At 45.7% G+C, this 17307-nt stretch overlaps 1 protein-coding gene across 4 annotated transcripts in view; it reads right to left on the reverse strand.

Annotated features, from left to right (window-relative positions):
* Nucleotides 1-17307, reverse strand: part of SLC25A15 (solute carrier family 25 member 15) — a 50216-nt gene that overhangs the window by 12894 nt on the left and 20015 nt on the right. For all 4 annotated transcript variants that reach the window (XM_006124918.5, XM_006124914.4, XM_075919114.2 and 1 more), the window contains 5 exons: nt 16630-16757; nt 11974-12232; nt 3999-4136; nt 2969-3138; nt 25-183 (listed from right to left, as the gene is read on the reverse strand). In XM_006124918.5, the coding sequence (XP_006124980.1) occupies nt 25-183; nt 2969-3138; nt 3999-4136; nt 11974-12232; nt 16630-16684 (781 nt within the window). In that variant the 5' untranslated portion in view covers nt 16685-16757. The remainder of the gene's footprint in view (nt 1-24; nt 184-2968; nt 3139-3998; nt 4137-11973; nt 12233-16629; nt 16758-17307) is intronic.

The raw sequence follows: 17307 nt of genomic DNA on the forward strand, positions 1-17307 counted from the left end.
TCAGTTTGTACTGGACACGCTTACCTTCATGTCGCAAAATATTTGCAAATGTTCCCATGAAGCCTGCCTGTTTTCCAGACATGGAAAGAACTTGAATTCTAGATTTGACACAGTCCACAGGATAAACAGCAATCCATAAGCAGATGCCTCCAAAACCACCACTCACCATCAAAGGAATGGGCCCTAAAAACAAGAAATAAGCTTTTATACACTGTGCAAACTCTCCTAAATCTGATAGTGTTTGTCTGTGTTAGAATAATATGAAAACAAGAAATGCGGAGAGCTTACAAGGAGGTGGAAGTTCCTGTGATAAGCTTGTTCTGTATCACAGAGATAAGACTGAACAAAGTGACTGTGGATTTCTAAAGTATCCTGTCTCCTAAAGCCACGAGCACCCTTTAGCGTAAGAGCTGAAAAGTTTTGCTCCATAGACAAACCTTCACCACAAAGCCTGGGTTAAGGAAAGCAGGTTTCTTTAAACAATATTGTAACATAGGGAAAGAGATAATATGCTCGCTCAATTCCTTCTAAATCTAAATCTTCTTAGTTCAGAAGTGCAACTCACCTGCCAGGTTTGGGAGCTCACCTAGAATGTAAAAAAGTCAAGCAGAGCTTCTACTAGTTCAGGCCAGGACAAGAAAAAAAGATGTCAACATTTAATTAATGCTCAAGACAGAATATCATCTCACTCCTGCTGCCACTGCTGGATTAGCTCTGCAGCACTAGCACAAGTAAAAATGTTGTAAAAATGTCTTGAGTAAAGCCAGCAGTTATAACTCTCAGTCAAGAAGTGAAAGTAACTTAAATTTCCTACAGGTACTGTTATTTTGCACCCTCCCTATGGGGGCGGGGTGGAGTGCAGGGAGCTCAAGACAGGAGGTGGAAATGCGGGGAGGAGTTAGAGCTGGAGGGGTGAGGAAGGGCACTATTAGGGCTCCCCAAGATTCACACCAGGACACTGCTGCTGTTCTACTTTGTCACTGCCAGGGAGTAAGAGGAAAGCACATAGCACAGATCACTCACTCTGCCCAACCCCCTCACCAACTAGGAGGAAGAGGGATACAGGTACGCTTTGTAGTTTCCTCTCATTCCCCAGAGGCTATGTCTAGACTGCAGGCTTCTTTCGAAAGAGCCTCTTTCAAAAGCATCTTTCGAAAGAGCCTCTTTCGAAAGCATCTTTCGAAAGAGCCTCTTTCGAAAGATCGTGTCTAGACTGCAGGCGGATCTTTCGAAAGAGAAATCCGCTTTTTCGAAAGAGAGCACCCAGCGAGTCTGGATGCTCTCTTTCGAAGACGGCCTCTTTACATTGAAGAACGCCTTCTTTCGAAAGAGGAGCTTTCGAAAGAAGGCGTTCTTCCTCGTGAAACAAGGTTTACCGCCATCGAAAGAAAAGCCGCGTTCTTTCGAAATTATTTCGAAAGAACGCGGCTTGAGTCTGGACGCAGGGGAAGTTCTTTCGAAAAAAGGCTACTTTTTTCGAAAGAACCCCTGAGTCTGGACACGGCCAGAGTGATGGTCAGGGGAACAGCAGCAAGCAGCATCCGGATATGAATTGCGGAGTGGAGAGGAAGCTTCACCTCCTGCCCTGCAAATGGTGCCTATGGTGTGCTTGGGGTGTATTCCCAGCCAGCCCATTTAACCTGGTTGTCTGCCTGCTGCTTAGCACGGCAGCCTACCAAAAGAGCCTCAGGAGCTAGACGGGGAGCGCATCCTGCCTCCTCCTGCAGCTAAGCGCCCCAGCCAGCTGACGCCTCCTTGCAGCAGCAGTGCACCGGGGCACACTGGCTTACTTTCACCACTTCTTTCCATAAACATGTCTATTGAGTGTGATAGTGTTACAAACCCAGTCCATTTTCAGAATACAATCACATTTTGCTTTTCTGATCAGATTTTATGAAAATACTGTAACAGTGGCCAAAAAGCACCACTTTTTATTACTAAAAGGCAAAATAGTGATGCCGAGTCCTTTCAAAGACAAGTATTTGGCACTTTAATAGCCAAATAGGAAACCATTGGGTCTGTCTAGAATATGCCTCTGATATTAAGTTAGAACATAAGAACGGCCATACTGGGTCGGACCAAAGGTCCATCTAGCCCAGTATCCTGTCTTCTGACAGTGGCCAATGCCAGGTGCCCCAGAGAAAATGAAGTGATCCATCCTGTCACCCATTCCCAGCTTCAGTCAAACAGAGGCTAAGGACTTTTCAGAGCATGGAAAGAGCATTTGTCCAAGAAAGGAATGTAGGAGTTCCAAGAGTTTGAGTTCATAGTGGAATCATACAATTACAATTATAATTGCAATTTCCCATTACAGAGACCCTGTTTTTAGTTGCTTATAATTTGCCAAACTGTTTGGGCTAAAAGTTTTAAATACTCTGTCTTTTTTTCAAGAAACCAAATGTAAAGTTGCTCAGACAATTCTGCCATTTCAAGATTTGTGAGTGCTTTAACTTTGTAACACAAAGGTTCTTTTAAAGTGTGTGTGTGTCTGTGTGTGTGAGAGAGACACAAAGTAAAACACTGACACACCCACAATCACAAGAACACAATGCCAAGACAAAAAAGTGAACATTTCAAATTCCTTTAAAGACAAGCAAAACTGTCTTTTATTGAACAGTTTGGTGGCGCACAGTGTAGTATCAAACATTCACCAGTTTTTGTACAATGGTATTCTCCTTAACATATCAGCCAAATTAAAGTACAAAACCAAAATGATGCATGTCAAATCTAAATCTTGGGTGTTAATAGTTCCTTATCAGTTATACAAAAAGAGAACGTCATCAGCAGCAAACAAATTGGTTTTTCCTCCCACATCACTAATCTAAAATGCCATCGTTTTTGGTTGCAGTTATACAGCAAAGTGAATAAAAGTACAATTAGCATTGCAGGAGAGATTTGGAGAGTACCAATATGCTACTTTATGTAGTGAGAGATTATCTTTTCCACATAACCACAAGCTGGCACATACCTAGTTGATCTTTTGGTCTCTCTGCTGCAAAAAACGTCCGACTCAGTTCATAGCCTCCAAAGAAGAAGAAATAACCTGGCACTTCCCGAAGTAAAGTGCTTGACAGACCATGGTAGAACCCAAGTGGGCCATCCTTTTGAATAACACTTTTCATTACTGACCAAACTGTACTGATAGAAAGGTTGAAAATTAATGATACTCAGCACTTTTATACCTATTGATCTGCAACATCCCATAAGTTAGTACCGTAAAACCATTACTCCCATTTTATAGATGGGAAAACAGAGGAAAATCATGAATTAATTGAAAGGTCAAAATTAGAACTGAAGAATTCCTGGCTTCAATCATCTGGTTTTGTCACAGGCCTCAGATGGGTACAAAGGTAGCAATAAATAGTATGTCTTCACTACAGGGTTAAGACAGGTGATCAACATTCAGATGTGATCACCTGGGTTAGCCTAGCTCAGGTGTGAGCAGCCATCCTGCAAAGCCCTACTCTGGTTGCTGCTCCACAGTGGAGCTGCACTCCATATGTAGCTAATACTTCTGGGGGCATATCCCATAGTTCTGTGTACTGCAATAAGCTAGGAGGCTGATTCTTTTCCAGTGAATTGTGGGAGGATTTGTCTGGTCCTGAGCACCACACAGGGAATTGCGGGAATGGAGTGGAGGACACTGCCATCCAAGTGACTTACCACATATCCTCACTGCAAAGCAAGCAAGTTACTAGTCTGAGTGAAAAGCCTTGGGTTCTAATCTACAGCCCCTGATAAGGCAGCTGTGTGGACTGCTGGAGGGAAGGAGGTAGTGGAGTTAAGGGAGACACTTGAGTAGTAGCCTGAATTAACTCTGCAGTGAAAACACATCCTAAGTTAGTATTCCCCAGGCATGTATTTTGACATTGAGTAGCACACTCTTTGTTCACTTAATAGCACACTACAAACTAGACCTGAAGTATGCTAGGATGGTCTTTTAAAATAGGCATAACATCAAACAGATTTCAGGGGTACTGAGCAAGTTACATACTTACTTGTGTCCTTGTGCTATCTTTCCAGATAATTGCATTTCATGCATGGCCTGCAGCCGACACTTCACCAGTTCTGTAGGACATAGGACCAGGGCAGCAAATGCAGAGGCAAAAGAGCCTGAAACTGCATTCTGCAAGTCACTGCAACAAAGAAACTACAGATGATATTTGGACAGTGCTCTTCAGTCATATGACAACCTACTGAAAGAGCACTCATCTATTTGCTAAAACTTTCAGGAAATAAAGAAAAACTGAACAAGAGTCATTTAAAAAAAGATGATCAATGTAACACCTAACTCCATCCATCATTATACACAGCTCAAATAAGTTCGTCTCCTTCCACAGATCTATAAATGTAAGTATAATATAATCTTTTCCATTTCTTGAAATTACAAGACACACAACCACTTTAATTAAATAAGACCTGAACCCAGATTTGGTATTTTCACAATAAAGATGAACTCAAGGTATCACAAAGCTTGTCAGAAATACCTTGTCAGGACCATGAGATTTTTAAAGATACTCCGGAGTCATATTTCCATTTAATTTTAGCATCCATTTAAGAAACTTGGCTGTGAAAAATACTTCCATTAGAACTCAGTGCATTTCTAATATACTACAAAAGCATCTTTAAAACCAACCAATTCAAGTGGATTCAGTAGTAGTGATCATTTAATTTATCATTAAGCTAGGGCTACATCTACACTAGAATGATCTTGCACAAGAACTCTTTTGCGGAAGAGTTCTTGTGCAAAAACTCTTCCAGAAGAGAGCGTCTACGCTGGCATGTGCGTTTGCGCAAGAGATGTGCTTTTGCGCAAGAGCATCCATGCCAATGTAGACACTGTTGCGCAAGAAAGCTGATGGCCATTTCAACCATAAAACTTTCTTGCACAAGAAATTCATGTTGCCTGTCTATACTGGCCTCTTGTGCAAGAACAATTGCGCAAGAGGGCTTATTCCTGAGCAGGAGCATCAGAGTTCTTGCACAAGAAGCACTGATTTCATACATTAGAACATCAGTGTACTTGTGCAAGAACTTGCGGCCGGTGTAGACAGGCAGCAAGTTTTTGCGCAAAAGCAGCCGGTTTTGTGCAAGATTGCACCAATGTAGACACAGCCTCCTCATTTCACGAGGAGTAACGGTAGTTTGAACTAGGAAGCCTAGTTCGAACTACCTAGTTCGTGCCGCGTGTAGCCGCGCGGCACGGGGTTCGAACCAGCCGGGATTTAAAAATGGCGGCGCCCAGCTTATGCAAATGAAGCCCGGGAAATTCAAATCCCGGGCTTCATTTGCAAGTGCGGTATGCCTACATTACCTCCTATTTCGAAATAGGAGGGTAGTGTAGACATACCCTCAGAGTAGTCAAGTAAAGGAGGCTGTTAGATGTAGAACCCCCTACTTCATTTGTTGCAGAAGTAGAAAGGTGCATAGTTAATGAAAATTTATGCTCTCAGTTAAGGTAGTTCAGTGTGATGCTTGAAAACTGGCTGTGTCAGTTTGTATGTGGGTAAGTCACGTAAGTGGCCTCTAGTTGTGTGTTCATTTTCTGCGCATCTGACCTGAGACGCTGGGGTCTGATTTCCAGAAGTGCTTAACACTCTCAGCTGCCACACAGTTTAATAGGCCCTGAGCTCTGGCTGTGTTAATGCTAAGTACTATTGGGGGGGGGGGGGGGGGGTCACCTCCTAGGTAGTTCAAATTGGGCACCCAAAACTAGGGGGTACATTTGACTTCATCTCTGTGCCTCATCTTCCCACCCTTGATATGAGGATAATTCCAGCCTCTTGCCACACAGGTATTCTTCTGTTAATTTTCATAATATCTGAGTGCTTGAAAAACACGTTGGAAAGAAGATAATGGAAGTGTCCATGAGAACCATGGGTCATCAGAATGGAATTTGGATAGCATGCAGTAAATAAGGTATGGGGTCATACACAGAGCAGTGAGGGGAAAAAAATATCAAAATAAGCTTGCGAGCACTATGCATTCAATGAGGCAGGTGTCGCGGGGAAGAAGAGAGAACGTATGTAATCATATAAATGAATGGCTATACCTCAGCTTTATGGGGACCTAAATGAAATCTGCACAGGCAACCTAATTTTAGCAATTCCTAATTGAGTGCTTGACTTTTAGATATGAAGTGGGGATTTTACCATGAGCCATAACTCAGTTTTCTGACTCCTGTGTAAATTAAAAAAAAACCCTACTGTGCTGTTTTTTCCTGAAGTCTCCTGTAAGGGAAAGGGGATTTAATGGTCATAGCAGCAGAATAAGAATCAGCAGAGCTTTCTATTCTTGGCTTTGCCACAAACTTCCTGCTATGAGGGACTGGTAATGCTTTGTTATCTGGAGAACCTAGACACTGTCTAGCTGCTGCAAAACTTAAATGCATTCATGTTTGGAAAGTGATTTGAAATCTACAAAAGGGAGATGCTACATGTCTGAAACCAAGGAATTTATGACAATGGCACAATACAATAGCAAGGGCTAGTACACCTCTAGCTAAGCAAAAGTACATAAGAATGGCCATACTGGGTCAGACCAAAGGTCCATCTAGCCCAGTACCCTGTCTGCCAACAGTGGCCAATGCCAGGTGCCCCAAAGGGAATTAACAGAACAGATAATCATTAAGTGATCTCTCTCCTGTCATCCACTTCCAGCCTCTGACAAACAGAGGCTAGGGACACCATTCCTACCGATCCTGACTAATAGCCATTACTGAACCTAACCTCCATGAATTTATGTATTGGTGATAGGTCCCCCTAGCTAGTATATTTCACTAGCTACTTACACAGGAATCCGAGGTAATCAACCCAAACTACAGGGCCTCTCAGTTAATGTTTCAGGTATGCTGATTAACGGTACCAAACATATTAGGAAAGTTCAAGAAATGAATGTATTTAGTTACAGACTGGTGCAAACACAAGATGGGTGTGGAGGAATAGGGAGTCTTGTTTTCTAAAGACTGTAAGTTAGGGTAGCAAAGAGCCTAAGCATAGCGTCTCATACTTTCTGGCTGCAGTTATATTTAATTGAAAAATGATTTATTGTCGGATCATAATTTAGCAAATAGTCATCTGTCACTGAGGGAATTTGACCCCTAGATGCTATGTTGATTGGGACTGAAGTATTCTTAAGATTAAAAATCCTTATCCTCCATTCCTTACAAACCCCATAACAGACACTTTTTGGCATGCGTTCTGTCAACTGGGAGAGACATTTTTCCTCTTGCTGCTATGATAATTAATGTCCCAAAGCTAAACTGAGAGACATATAGCCTTACAGGCTAGATAAGCCCCACTTCCTGTAAATTAAAATACAGATGGGTGGATTGTCTATTTTTAGAGTTAACAAAATTACAAGTTTATTTTGGAAAACTCAAACAATGAAATACCTGTATAGGAGGGTTCATAAACAGGTCAGAGAATTAAGAAACCAAAAGTTAAACTCAGTCCATTACTTTTCATATTTCCTTCTTCAGTCTGTAATCCCAGGGCACTGAACCCATGAAAAGTCATAGTGAAATCTGCTCTACAGCCTTATTTAAGGTCTGGTTGGTTTTCAGTTGATGCCATAGAGGGTCATGGCTTTAGCCCAGGGGAGGGAAACTTAAGACATGGGGGCCAGATGCAGCCCCCAGTTTGTCTGGATCTGACCCCTGAGGTTCAGGGCTCCCTCCCGGTGTTGGGGAGTCTGTGCTGGCACTCCAGTCCCTACACTGCCTGCCCATGGGACTGGAGCACACAAAATCTACTAGCCTGGGACCCCCTCCAGCTCTGGTGTGTGAGGAGAACGTGGGAAGTGTCTAAGATTTTGTGTGTTTGTTTTTGCCTCTTACTCATTGTGGCCTCCCCAATTGATTTTTCTGTTGGACAATGGCCCCAACCTAAAAAAGGTTCCCCACCCTTGCTTTAGCACTTATGGTCCCAGGTTCAATACTGCCTACTGACAGACCTGGGTCCATTGGCATTACAAGTCCAAGAAACAATGAGGATTATGATTGCTGGAAGGCTAAAGCGGACAGCCTCTAGCATTGTATGTCTTTGGCAATGTGAACTCAGTGGATGTCTCTCAAGTCTGGAATTCACATTGGTCCAACAGAAAACTTGCAGATCTGCAAGGGATGCTGCAAGACCTTTGTTTAGGTAGGCTTTTTCCAAGAGGTGATCCAGTGGAATTTGGCAGGGTGCAGGTGTGTATTATTTGGATTACATTAGTTAACAGGGACTTCAACACTCTTATAATTGTGTTGTAAATGCAACTGGGCAATAGGGGCATCCTATAAGAGATGCAAAACTCAAGAAGTCTGATTAGTAAGATTCGTAGTACAGGCAGTCCCTGACTTACGCGGATCCGACTTATGTCAGTTCCGCAGTTACGAACGGGGCTGCCCCAGAGTACACGGACTGCGGGACCTCGCGGTCCTGCCGCCCGTGTACTCTGGGGCTTTGCTCTGCATCTCCCTGGTCTGCAGACCAGGAAGACGCAGAGCAAAGCCGCGGAGGGGCTCGGGCAGCGGGGCAGCCCCGCTGCCCGAGCCCCCCCCCTCCTCCCCGCACGGCTTTGCAAAGCCGCGGGGAAGCCGGCGGTGGGGCAGCCCAGGCACGCCTGGGGTGCCTCGCTGCCCGAGCCCCCCCGCGGCTTTGCAAAACTGCGGGGGGGCTCGGGCAGCGAGGCAGCCCAGGCCGCCTGGACTGCTCCGCTGCCGGCTTCCCCGCAGCTTTGCAAAGCGGCGTCCTCAGAGGCTTTGCTCCCCGTCTCCCTGGTCTGCTGGTCTCCAGCAGACCAGGGAGACGGGGAGCAAAGTCACGGAGGACCCAGGCGACAGGACCGCGGTGCGTCTCGGTCCGCTGCCCGTGTCTTCCTCGTCTGCTGGGGTGGGGGGGGCGCAGCTGGTATGCCCCCCCCCCCCCAGCAGACTAGGCTTTTCTCCAGACGCCTGTGGCAGAGCAGCTGGGGTGCTGCCGGTTGGTCCCGCAGCACCGCTCTGGGCCCTACTGGTCCAACCCAGCAGCACCCCAGCTGCTCTGGTCCTGATTCAGCCGCTGCTGGTCAGTTTCAGCAGAGGCTGAATCAGGACGCCTGGGGCAGAGCAGATGGGGTGCTGCTGGGTTGGTCCAGTAGTGCCGAGGAGCAGCGCTACTGGAGCAACCCAGCAGCACCCCAGCTGCTCTGCCCCAGGCGTCCTGATTTAGCCGCTGCTGAAACTGACCAGCACTGACTACAGGAAGCCCGAGGCAGAGTTGCTCTGCCCTGGGCTTCCTGGAATCAGCTGCTGATCAGTTTCAGCAGCGGCTGACTTGGGGACGCTTGGGGTTCTTAAGTTAATTCTGTATGTAAGTCAGAACTGGCGGTCAGTTTCAGCAGCGGCTGAATCTGGACGCCAGTTCCGACTTACATACAGATTCAACTTAAGAACACACCTACAGTCCCTATCTTGTACGGGACCCGGGGACTGCCTGTACTTGCCGAATATATCCAAATCACTCCCCCTCTAATCACTTTCACTGTCATCCCTCAGAATCTTTGAGCAACAAATACCACATAAATGGTCCCGCTAATCTGGCCCACAGTGAACAGAAGTCAATAGACTCAGATTCTGGTGAACTAATTAAATAGTGAATTCCAGTACTAAGGACTCTGCACTGAATGTCCCATTGCCTTCCAGACACTCAATCTTAGGTCATCTCACTCTTTACCCCTTTAAAAAAAAAAAAAAAAAAAAATCAATCAATCAATCACAACCACAACCAGTAGAGTGCCATTCTGTATTTAGTACAACACGCTATGGAATAAGAGCTGATTGATAATGCACTTAAAATGTTGAGGGCTCAAGTATTACATATTCTTCTACTCTTCAATTAACCCATAATTTCCTCATTATTAGCATGTTCTCCTTAGTGATTTCAAAATCCATTTGACTAGTGATATTAGTATGTTCTCCTTAGTGATTTCAAAATCCATTTGACTAGTGATATACTAGACAGATGCTGACTATCACCAAGAGACAACTATGATCTTGTGATGTGTAAATTGTCTAATCTTTATCCTTTGTAATTACTTCTAAAATACTCCTTTTTTAGTCCTTAATGATGTAGTGTAAGTTCCCTCCACCTTCTTCTGTAGTTAGTTATAATTACCAGATGGAGTGCTGCTGATAAGGACAAATGTTAACTGCCTCAATCTAAGTATGTTCTCATATCCTTCCTTAAAAGTTGAATCCACAAGTGTCTGTTTACTTCCTAAATCCTGACCGGAGAGAAAGATACCATTTACACTGATTTTTCAGGTTTTACTTTTGATAGTTTACAAGTATTAAAAGAGAGACATAGTATTCAGAATCACAACCAAGAGCTTTTCCTCAGCATCCCTTTTTAAAAATGGTTTATCAGTGAAGCCAGAACACTGAATTCTCAATATATTTTAGAGTGCCTCTGTCTATGAGTCCGTTTGTTCAAGAACTCCACCTCAGGAGTAAGAGCTAAGGCCACCAAGTTTGATATGCAGCTTCTGCTCCTCCTAACTTAAAGCAAGGTCAGGGTTTGGTTGTGTCAAAACAACGAAAAGACCCAGGAAAAAGGACAATTTTCCTGTCCTTCAGAGGGACATGATAGAAGAATGGTGGTCACTGGGGGCAGTGACCCCACAGCGAAGAGCTGTTCTGTGGAGTGTCCACTGGAGGCAGCTGTACCACCAAGGGAGTGTCCAGCTGCCAGCACACCAAGCAGTCCCTCTACCCTACACCCTTCTCCCCTCGACCACAGTGCTGGTGGGGGGAGGAGGAAGAGGCCTGTGCCAGATGGGGCCCCCTGCCCTGAGCCCCTTCTCATTCCCCAACCCTCACGCACACAGAGCCCCTAGCATCCTGCACTCCCCTCCCCCCATCCCCAAAGCCTTGCCCCGAGTCCTGCACCCCCCACACCACCCAGTCCCTTGCCCTGAAGGACCCAGCCAACACTGAGTAAGTCTGCTAGTAATGAATAAGTGAGTGCTATTCAGCATCGTTATTGCTCTGGAGGGAAGGATAGTTGAGACAGTATTAAGCCACCTCACAAACCACACTGGCCATCATTGTGGTCCATGCATGGATGAAGATGATGCAGGAGTTATAACATGCAATACTCCAGTAGTTTCAGCCCCTCTCTTTTTGCACAAGTATTACACCTGGAGATTTTTTTTTTTTTAAGAAAACATACAGAATTCTCCCCCTAACCCTCATATATCATACTGTCTGAAGAACCAATGCATATTACACAGTCTTTTTTGGGTAATGGGCACTACCCTATACCAACCAGCAATCTGTTCTTATAAAATATACCATAACTGGTGAGACAGTCTTGTGTAACAAAGTTAGCACCTGTTGCATGGCCAGGATGGGACATCTGAGTGGGCCCCGACTTTGGATGGTCAGGAAGGATTGAGGGGGCCACCTCCCTTCCACTCAGGCTTGCTGGAGATGATGGATGCTCTGGCCAGGGCTCCCCCCCACCCCCAGAGGCAAACAGCTCCAGAAGAAGATGAAGCTCTCCAGTGCACTCAGCTCCCAGCACCATACTGGGTCTGCCTCTGAGGCAGCAGGCCTACCTCTTTTGAGAATCTCTTCCACTGCCACCAGGCCACCCAATAACTCAACCACCCTCCTTCCAGTGGAGGATTAGCCTCAGAGTCAACATGGCCATACCCACAGGTCCCAACCAATTGTAGGCAGCTTAAAAAAAAAAAAAAGGGCTCAGAGTCCCTTTTGGGGCACAGGGAAAATGCAGGGCCTGAAGCAGAGCCAAGGCTGGCAGATGTGCCAGGATACTAAGCAGGTGGGCCTCAGCCCACCCATGGCTATACTCCTTGTTAGCACTGGTGCAGTGACGAGAATGGCATAATGGTAAAGAGATTGCATTTCATTTTAAAAAACACTGCATCAGTATTTGCTCGACAGCTAGTTGTACAATATTCTGGAGATCACAATTTGTTACCAACCTCAGTTTTGCTTTCTTGTCTAATCCAACAAGTGCCCTCACAATCTGCTGGCAAAACCCATAGCACATGAACAGGACTGAGTTTTCTGCTATGTTGGCTACAAGTGCTGGGGTGGTCCCTTTATAGAATCCTCGCAATCCAACTTGTTTATAGGTCTTCACAATACACTCTATGAGTCCTCTATACAGGCTGGGAAACGTCTGCATCTTCACCTTAGCTGTGTCAAAAGGCTGGCCGGTTAGCACACATGCAGTCCCACCTGAGGAAACAGAGTGTCAACACAACAGCCCCTGGCTGGTCATAGGAGTGAATATGCAACAGTGAAGCAAGCCTGTTTTGTGGGAAAACAAATATGCAATAAATAGAATCTGAAAAGTTCACAGCTAACATAATTAGGCCCATCTCAATATTTGTGATATCAATGATGGTACTGGCTTTTTTTTTTAAAGTTACAAAGAACCAAATGAAAAGGTCAAAGCATGATTTAGAACACTTAGGGTACGTCTACTCTGAGGGCTAAAGTCGAATAAAGATGTGCAACTTCAGTTATGTTAATTACATAGCTGAAGTCAAAGTAGCTTAACTTGGCTTTAGGCACGGTCTACACTACAGGACATTGAAGGAAGAACACTGGCTGGGGCAGATGTGGCTTCCTTCTGAGACAGCTGGGTCAGGTGCCTATAATGGGTTCTGTTGAAGAGAGGTGAGGCTGGAAAAGAGAGCAGCCACTAATCTAGAGAGAAACTGGTGGTGGCACATCGCAGAGGAGCCAGGAATACTGTCTGGAATTAGCTTGGCTGATGACTGCTGGAAGAGGCCAAGGAGACGGTATCCTTGGAGAGAAGTGAAAACAGAACATGGCAATGGGAATCTGGAACAGGGGAACTGTGAGTTGAGGTAATGGCAACTAGGAAAACCCTGCTTATCAACAGGAATGTCTTAGAGATGCCAAGTATAGTTTGAATCCTGGTGTAAGAGAAGAAGACCTTCTACACAGCACTGTGACTCACTGAAGGAAAACGTACTTTAGATTTTATTTATCCCAGAAGAAAAGGAGTTGATTTGACCAAAGAATCTCCAGAGGGAAAACAAGCATTGCAAAAACACTTGACAAGGGACTGGCTATTTGGATCACTGCAATATCTTCTGTTAATTGGTTTATTAGCCTTGTAAACACTGAAGTCAGCTTATGTAGAAGGGCAGAGATTCAATTGCAGCACAGCAGTAGGATCCAAGAGCTAGGTATAGATAATGAGCTTGCAAAAAGAGGGGAAATAAAGGAGATACCAGAAGATGAGGAAGGAAAGGAACAGCAGCAGCAGCCTATTAAAACAAAGGAGGATTAAAGCGGATAGAGTAAGCAAAGCTAGAACAATTTATGAAGGGTTTTAAATACAGCCACTCTCCGAGTTGTGAACGGTCGAGTTATGACCGTTCGCACTTACGACCAAAGCTCCCATGAAGCGGTCGTAAAGGCGGTCCCCGAGTTACGAACATGACCCACGCTTACGAACAGTGCAGTCGCGTGTAACGAAATGGGTCCGAATTACGAACAGTTCGAGTTACAGACCAAGTGTTGGTCTGCAACTAGTCTGTAACTCAGAGAGTGGCTGTATTCAAATATTGAGAAATTTAAAAGCTTGCACGTCTTCATCCTGTTTGAAGTTAATACTTGAGTTGCAACCTAAAGAGGAATAAACATGCTCTTCTGTTTACCAACAGGAAATACGCAGATTTCCCTGACTGTTATATGCAGTGGGGTTGGACAACGCTGTAACTAGACATTTTTGCTCCTGGAGGAAAATATTAATTACAGGCAGTCCCCGGGTTACGTACAAGATAGGGACTGTTCTTAAGTTGAACCTGTATGTAAGTCGGAACTGGCGTCCAGATTCAGCCGCTGCTGAAACTGATCAGTTTCAACAGCGGCTGAATCTGGACGCCAGTTCTGACTTACATACAGATTCAACTTAAGAACCCCAGGCATCCCCAAGTCAGCTGCTACTGAAACTCATCAGCGGCTGATTCCAGGAAGCCCAGGGCAGGGGCTTCCAGTAGTCAGCCACTGGTCAGTTTCAGCAGCGGCTGACTTGGGGACGCCTGGGGCAGAGCAGCTGGGGTGCTGCTGGGTTGGTCCAGTTGCGCCGCCGCTCCTCGGCGCTTCTGGACCAACCCAGCAGCACCCAAGCTGCTCTGCCCCAGGCGTCCTGATTCAGCCACTGCTGAAACTGACCAGCAGTGGCTGAATCAGGACGCCTGGGGCAGAGCAGCTGGGGTGCTGCCGGGTTGGTCCAGTAGCGCCCAGAGCGGCGCTATGGGACCAACCGGCAGCGCCCCAGCTGCTGTACCACAGGTGTCCGGAGCAAAGCCGCGGAGCACGGGGGCAGCGGGACAGCCCAGACGCGCCATGGCTGTCCTGCTGCCCTCGGGGTCCGTGGCTTTGCTCTGCTTTGCTCTCCCACCCCCCCCCCCCCCCCCGGTCTGCAGACCAAGGGGACGGGGAGAAAAGCGGCGGAACACACGGGCAGTGGACAGCCCAGACGCGTCTGAGCTTTCCGCTGCCTGCGTGCTCCGCGGCTTTGCTCTGCTTTGCCCCCCCGTCCCCCTGGTCTGCAGACCAGGGGGACGGGGAGCAAAGCAGAGCAAAGCCGCAGAGCACGCGGTCAGCTGACAGCCCAGATGGTCAGCTGACTGCGTGCTCCGCGGCTTTGCTCTGCTTTGCTCTGCTTTGCTCCCCGTCCCTCTGGTCTGCAGACCAGGGGGACGGGGGGCAAAGCAGAGCAAAGCCGCGGAGCACGCGGCCAGCTGACAGCCCAGACAGCCAGCTGCAGACCAGAGGGACGGGGAGCAAAGCAGAGCAAAGCCGTGGAGCACGCGGGCAGCGGACAGCCCTGTTCGCTGCCCGCGTGTTCCGCTGCTTTGCTTCCTCTCCCTGGTCTGCTGGAGACCAGGGAGAGGGAGGGCCCCGTTCGTAACTGCGGATCCAACGTAAGTCGGATCCGCGTAACTCGGGGACTGCCTGTATTTGCCTCCCCTTCTCCTGAGGTAAGCATGCATTGTGCTCTTTACTTTTGCAGATTATTTTTAATTATTGCATCTTTGTGCCCCTGATTATGTTGCGCCCTTGTTACAGCCTTGGGGCTGGAGGGGGGAAAAAGGAGGGAGAGAAATGCAATCACGTTTGACACGTCCCTTTAAATGAAAGAAAGGTTTGCTAGCCCTCATGACAGCTAATAGGACCCTACATTCAGCAATTTATTATCCCAAGTCTAAAGACAGACTTCTCCAGTGCCTATGACGCTGACCAGAAATGTGAGTTTTTGCTGTTGCTACATAATGTGAGTTATCAATAGAAGCGGGAAAAAAAAAAAAAAAAAAAAAAAAAAACAGTAATTTCACTGTACTACTCTGGGACAGCAACAGATGCTTGTGAATCATATCAGGCCACAGAAGCAAGGTGAAAGGGTAGACCAACAGAAATAGGCTGCTCTGAGGTGGCGATGAGGTAATGGGAAACAAACAGAAGGGTCACTCTCCTTTCCAGCAGCCAAGATGGCCTTTGTGTGGAGGCTTTCAAATGTGTTATATTCTAAATAGCCACAAGTCAACAAAACAAATATACCTGGACAGAGTCAAGGGGGAGTAGCTTCGTAGAAACCCTGAATGATTTTAAAGGAGCATATCCCTGGATAATGGTAGCTGTACCTGTTCCCCTATGTGCCACCATCTTTCTGGGACCTTCCCACCTCTCAGGCTCCTATAGCCTATTGTCTAGCCTGAATGCAAATACCCACACAGCCATGAAAGAGCCCTACAGCTTGATCCCCATGTGCCCAAGTTTGCTGGCACAAGCTAGCTGTGGGTTCTTTGCTGTGTAGACATTCACTGAATTAGCTAGACTTCAATATGGAAGAGATGTGATTAGATGGCTGTGTTGAATATTTAGAGCACCAGCAGTGTTTAGAAGCAGTACAGAGTTATGCATTTTCTATCCTCTTTGTGACTCACAACAAATTTTTCTCCTAATGTTTCATCCTTTACCATATTTTATGGGTTATAAAAATTGAGAATTTGTGGCTAAGTAGAGGAACAACTTAAGTGAACCTTATGTTACATAATTCAGAATACCATTCTTTCCTCACGGTCCAAAGAGACTTTCTGAATGTTGATTAAAGAGATAACCCTTTAAGATAGCTTTCTGCCCTTTTCAGTTAGAGTTTCTAGGACTGAAGCTTTATCTCAATCACTTTGCTTGCACATGGTGTTTGCCTTCATTGCAAAACTTTGTGACTGACATTTGACACTCATGTGAGCATGAAAATACACATTTGATGTACTCAACCCTACTTTAGAAAATTATTAGTCTGAAAGAGGTTACATATTTACTTGTTGGTATTGATTTCAGTGGAGTGATATTAACCTATCAGATGTTTGCAACAGTGGGCTAGATCAGTCCCTTCATCTCAACTTTTTTTCCAAATGTGGAAGATGTGCCTCTTTCTACAGATTCAAGTAGTAATAGGAATTACAAGCTGACAAACCTCTATCGTTAGCAATCAGATGACCGTTTACACTTGAGAGACTATTCCTTTAAAAGCACAAACTTGTTTGTATCAGATTCTTAGAGACTCTGAAAATAGAGTTCTCCATTATTACCTGCTGCACCTGCTGTGAGGTCGATGGCAGCTTGAATGGCAGGATTTGTCCTCATGGTTCACTTGCTTATTGGTTACTGTGGAATAAGAAGTCTCCAATAAACAGATAATATGTTACGATATGTATACCTAAGTAGAAAAGGAAAAAAGACATTAAAATAGTTGTCTTTTTTTTCCAATACAAATTTTTAAAGGAAGCCCCAGATTTAATTTATAGGATGCAGCCAAGTACATTATGGCTATGTCTACATTGGCATCCCTTTCCAGAAAAGGGATGCTAATGAGACGAGTCGGAATTGCAAATCCGCGGGGGATTTAAATATCCCCCGCGGCATTTGCATTTACATGGCTGCCGCTTTTTTCCGGCTTGGGGATAAGCCGGAGAAAAGCGCCAGTCTAGACGCATTCTCCGGAAAATAAGCCCTTTTCCGGAGGATTTCTTTCAAGTAGGAATAAGAAATCCTCCGGAAAAGGACTTATTTTCCGGAGAATGCGTCTAGACTGGCGCTTTTCTCCCGCTTATCCCCAAGCAGGAAAAAAGCGGCAGCCATGTAAATGCAAATGCTGCGGGGGATATTTAAATCCCCCGCGGATTTGCAATTCCGAAGTGTCTAATCTGCATCCCTTTTCCGGAAAAGGGGTGCAGTGTAGACACAGCCTATGTGTTTTAAGTGGCTGG

The sequence above is a fragment of the Pelodiscus sinensis genome, chromosome 1, assembly GCF_052426305.1.
Source record: "Pelodiscus sinensis isolate ZL-2025 chromosome 1, ASM5242630v1, whole genome shotgun sequence".
NCBI classification, from domain to species: Eukaryota; Metazoa; Chordata; order Testudines; family Trionychidae; genus Pelodiscus; species Pelodiscus sinensis.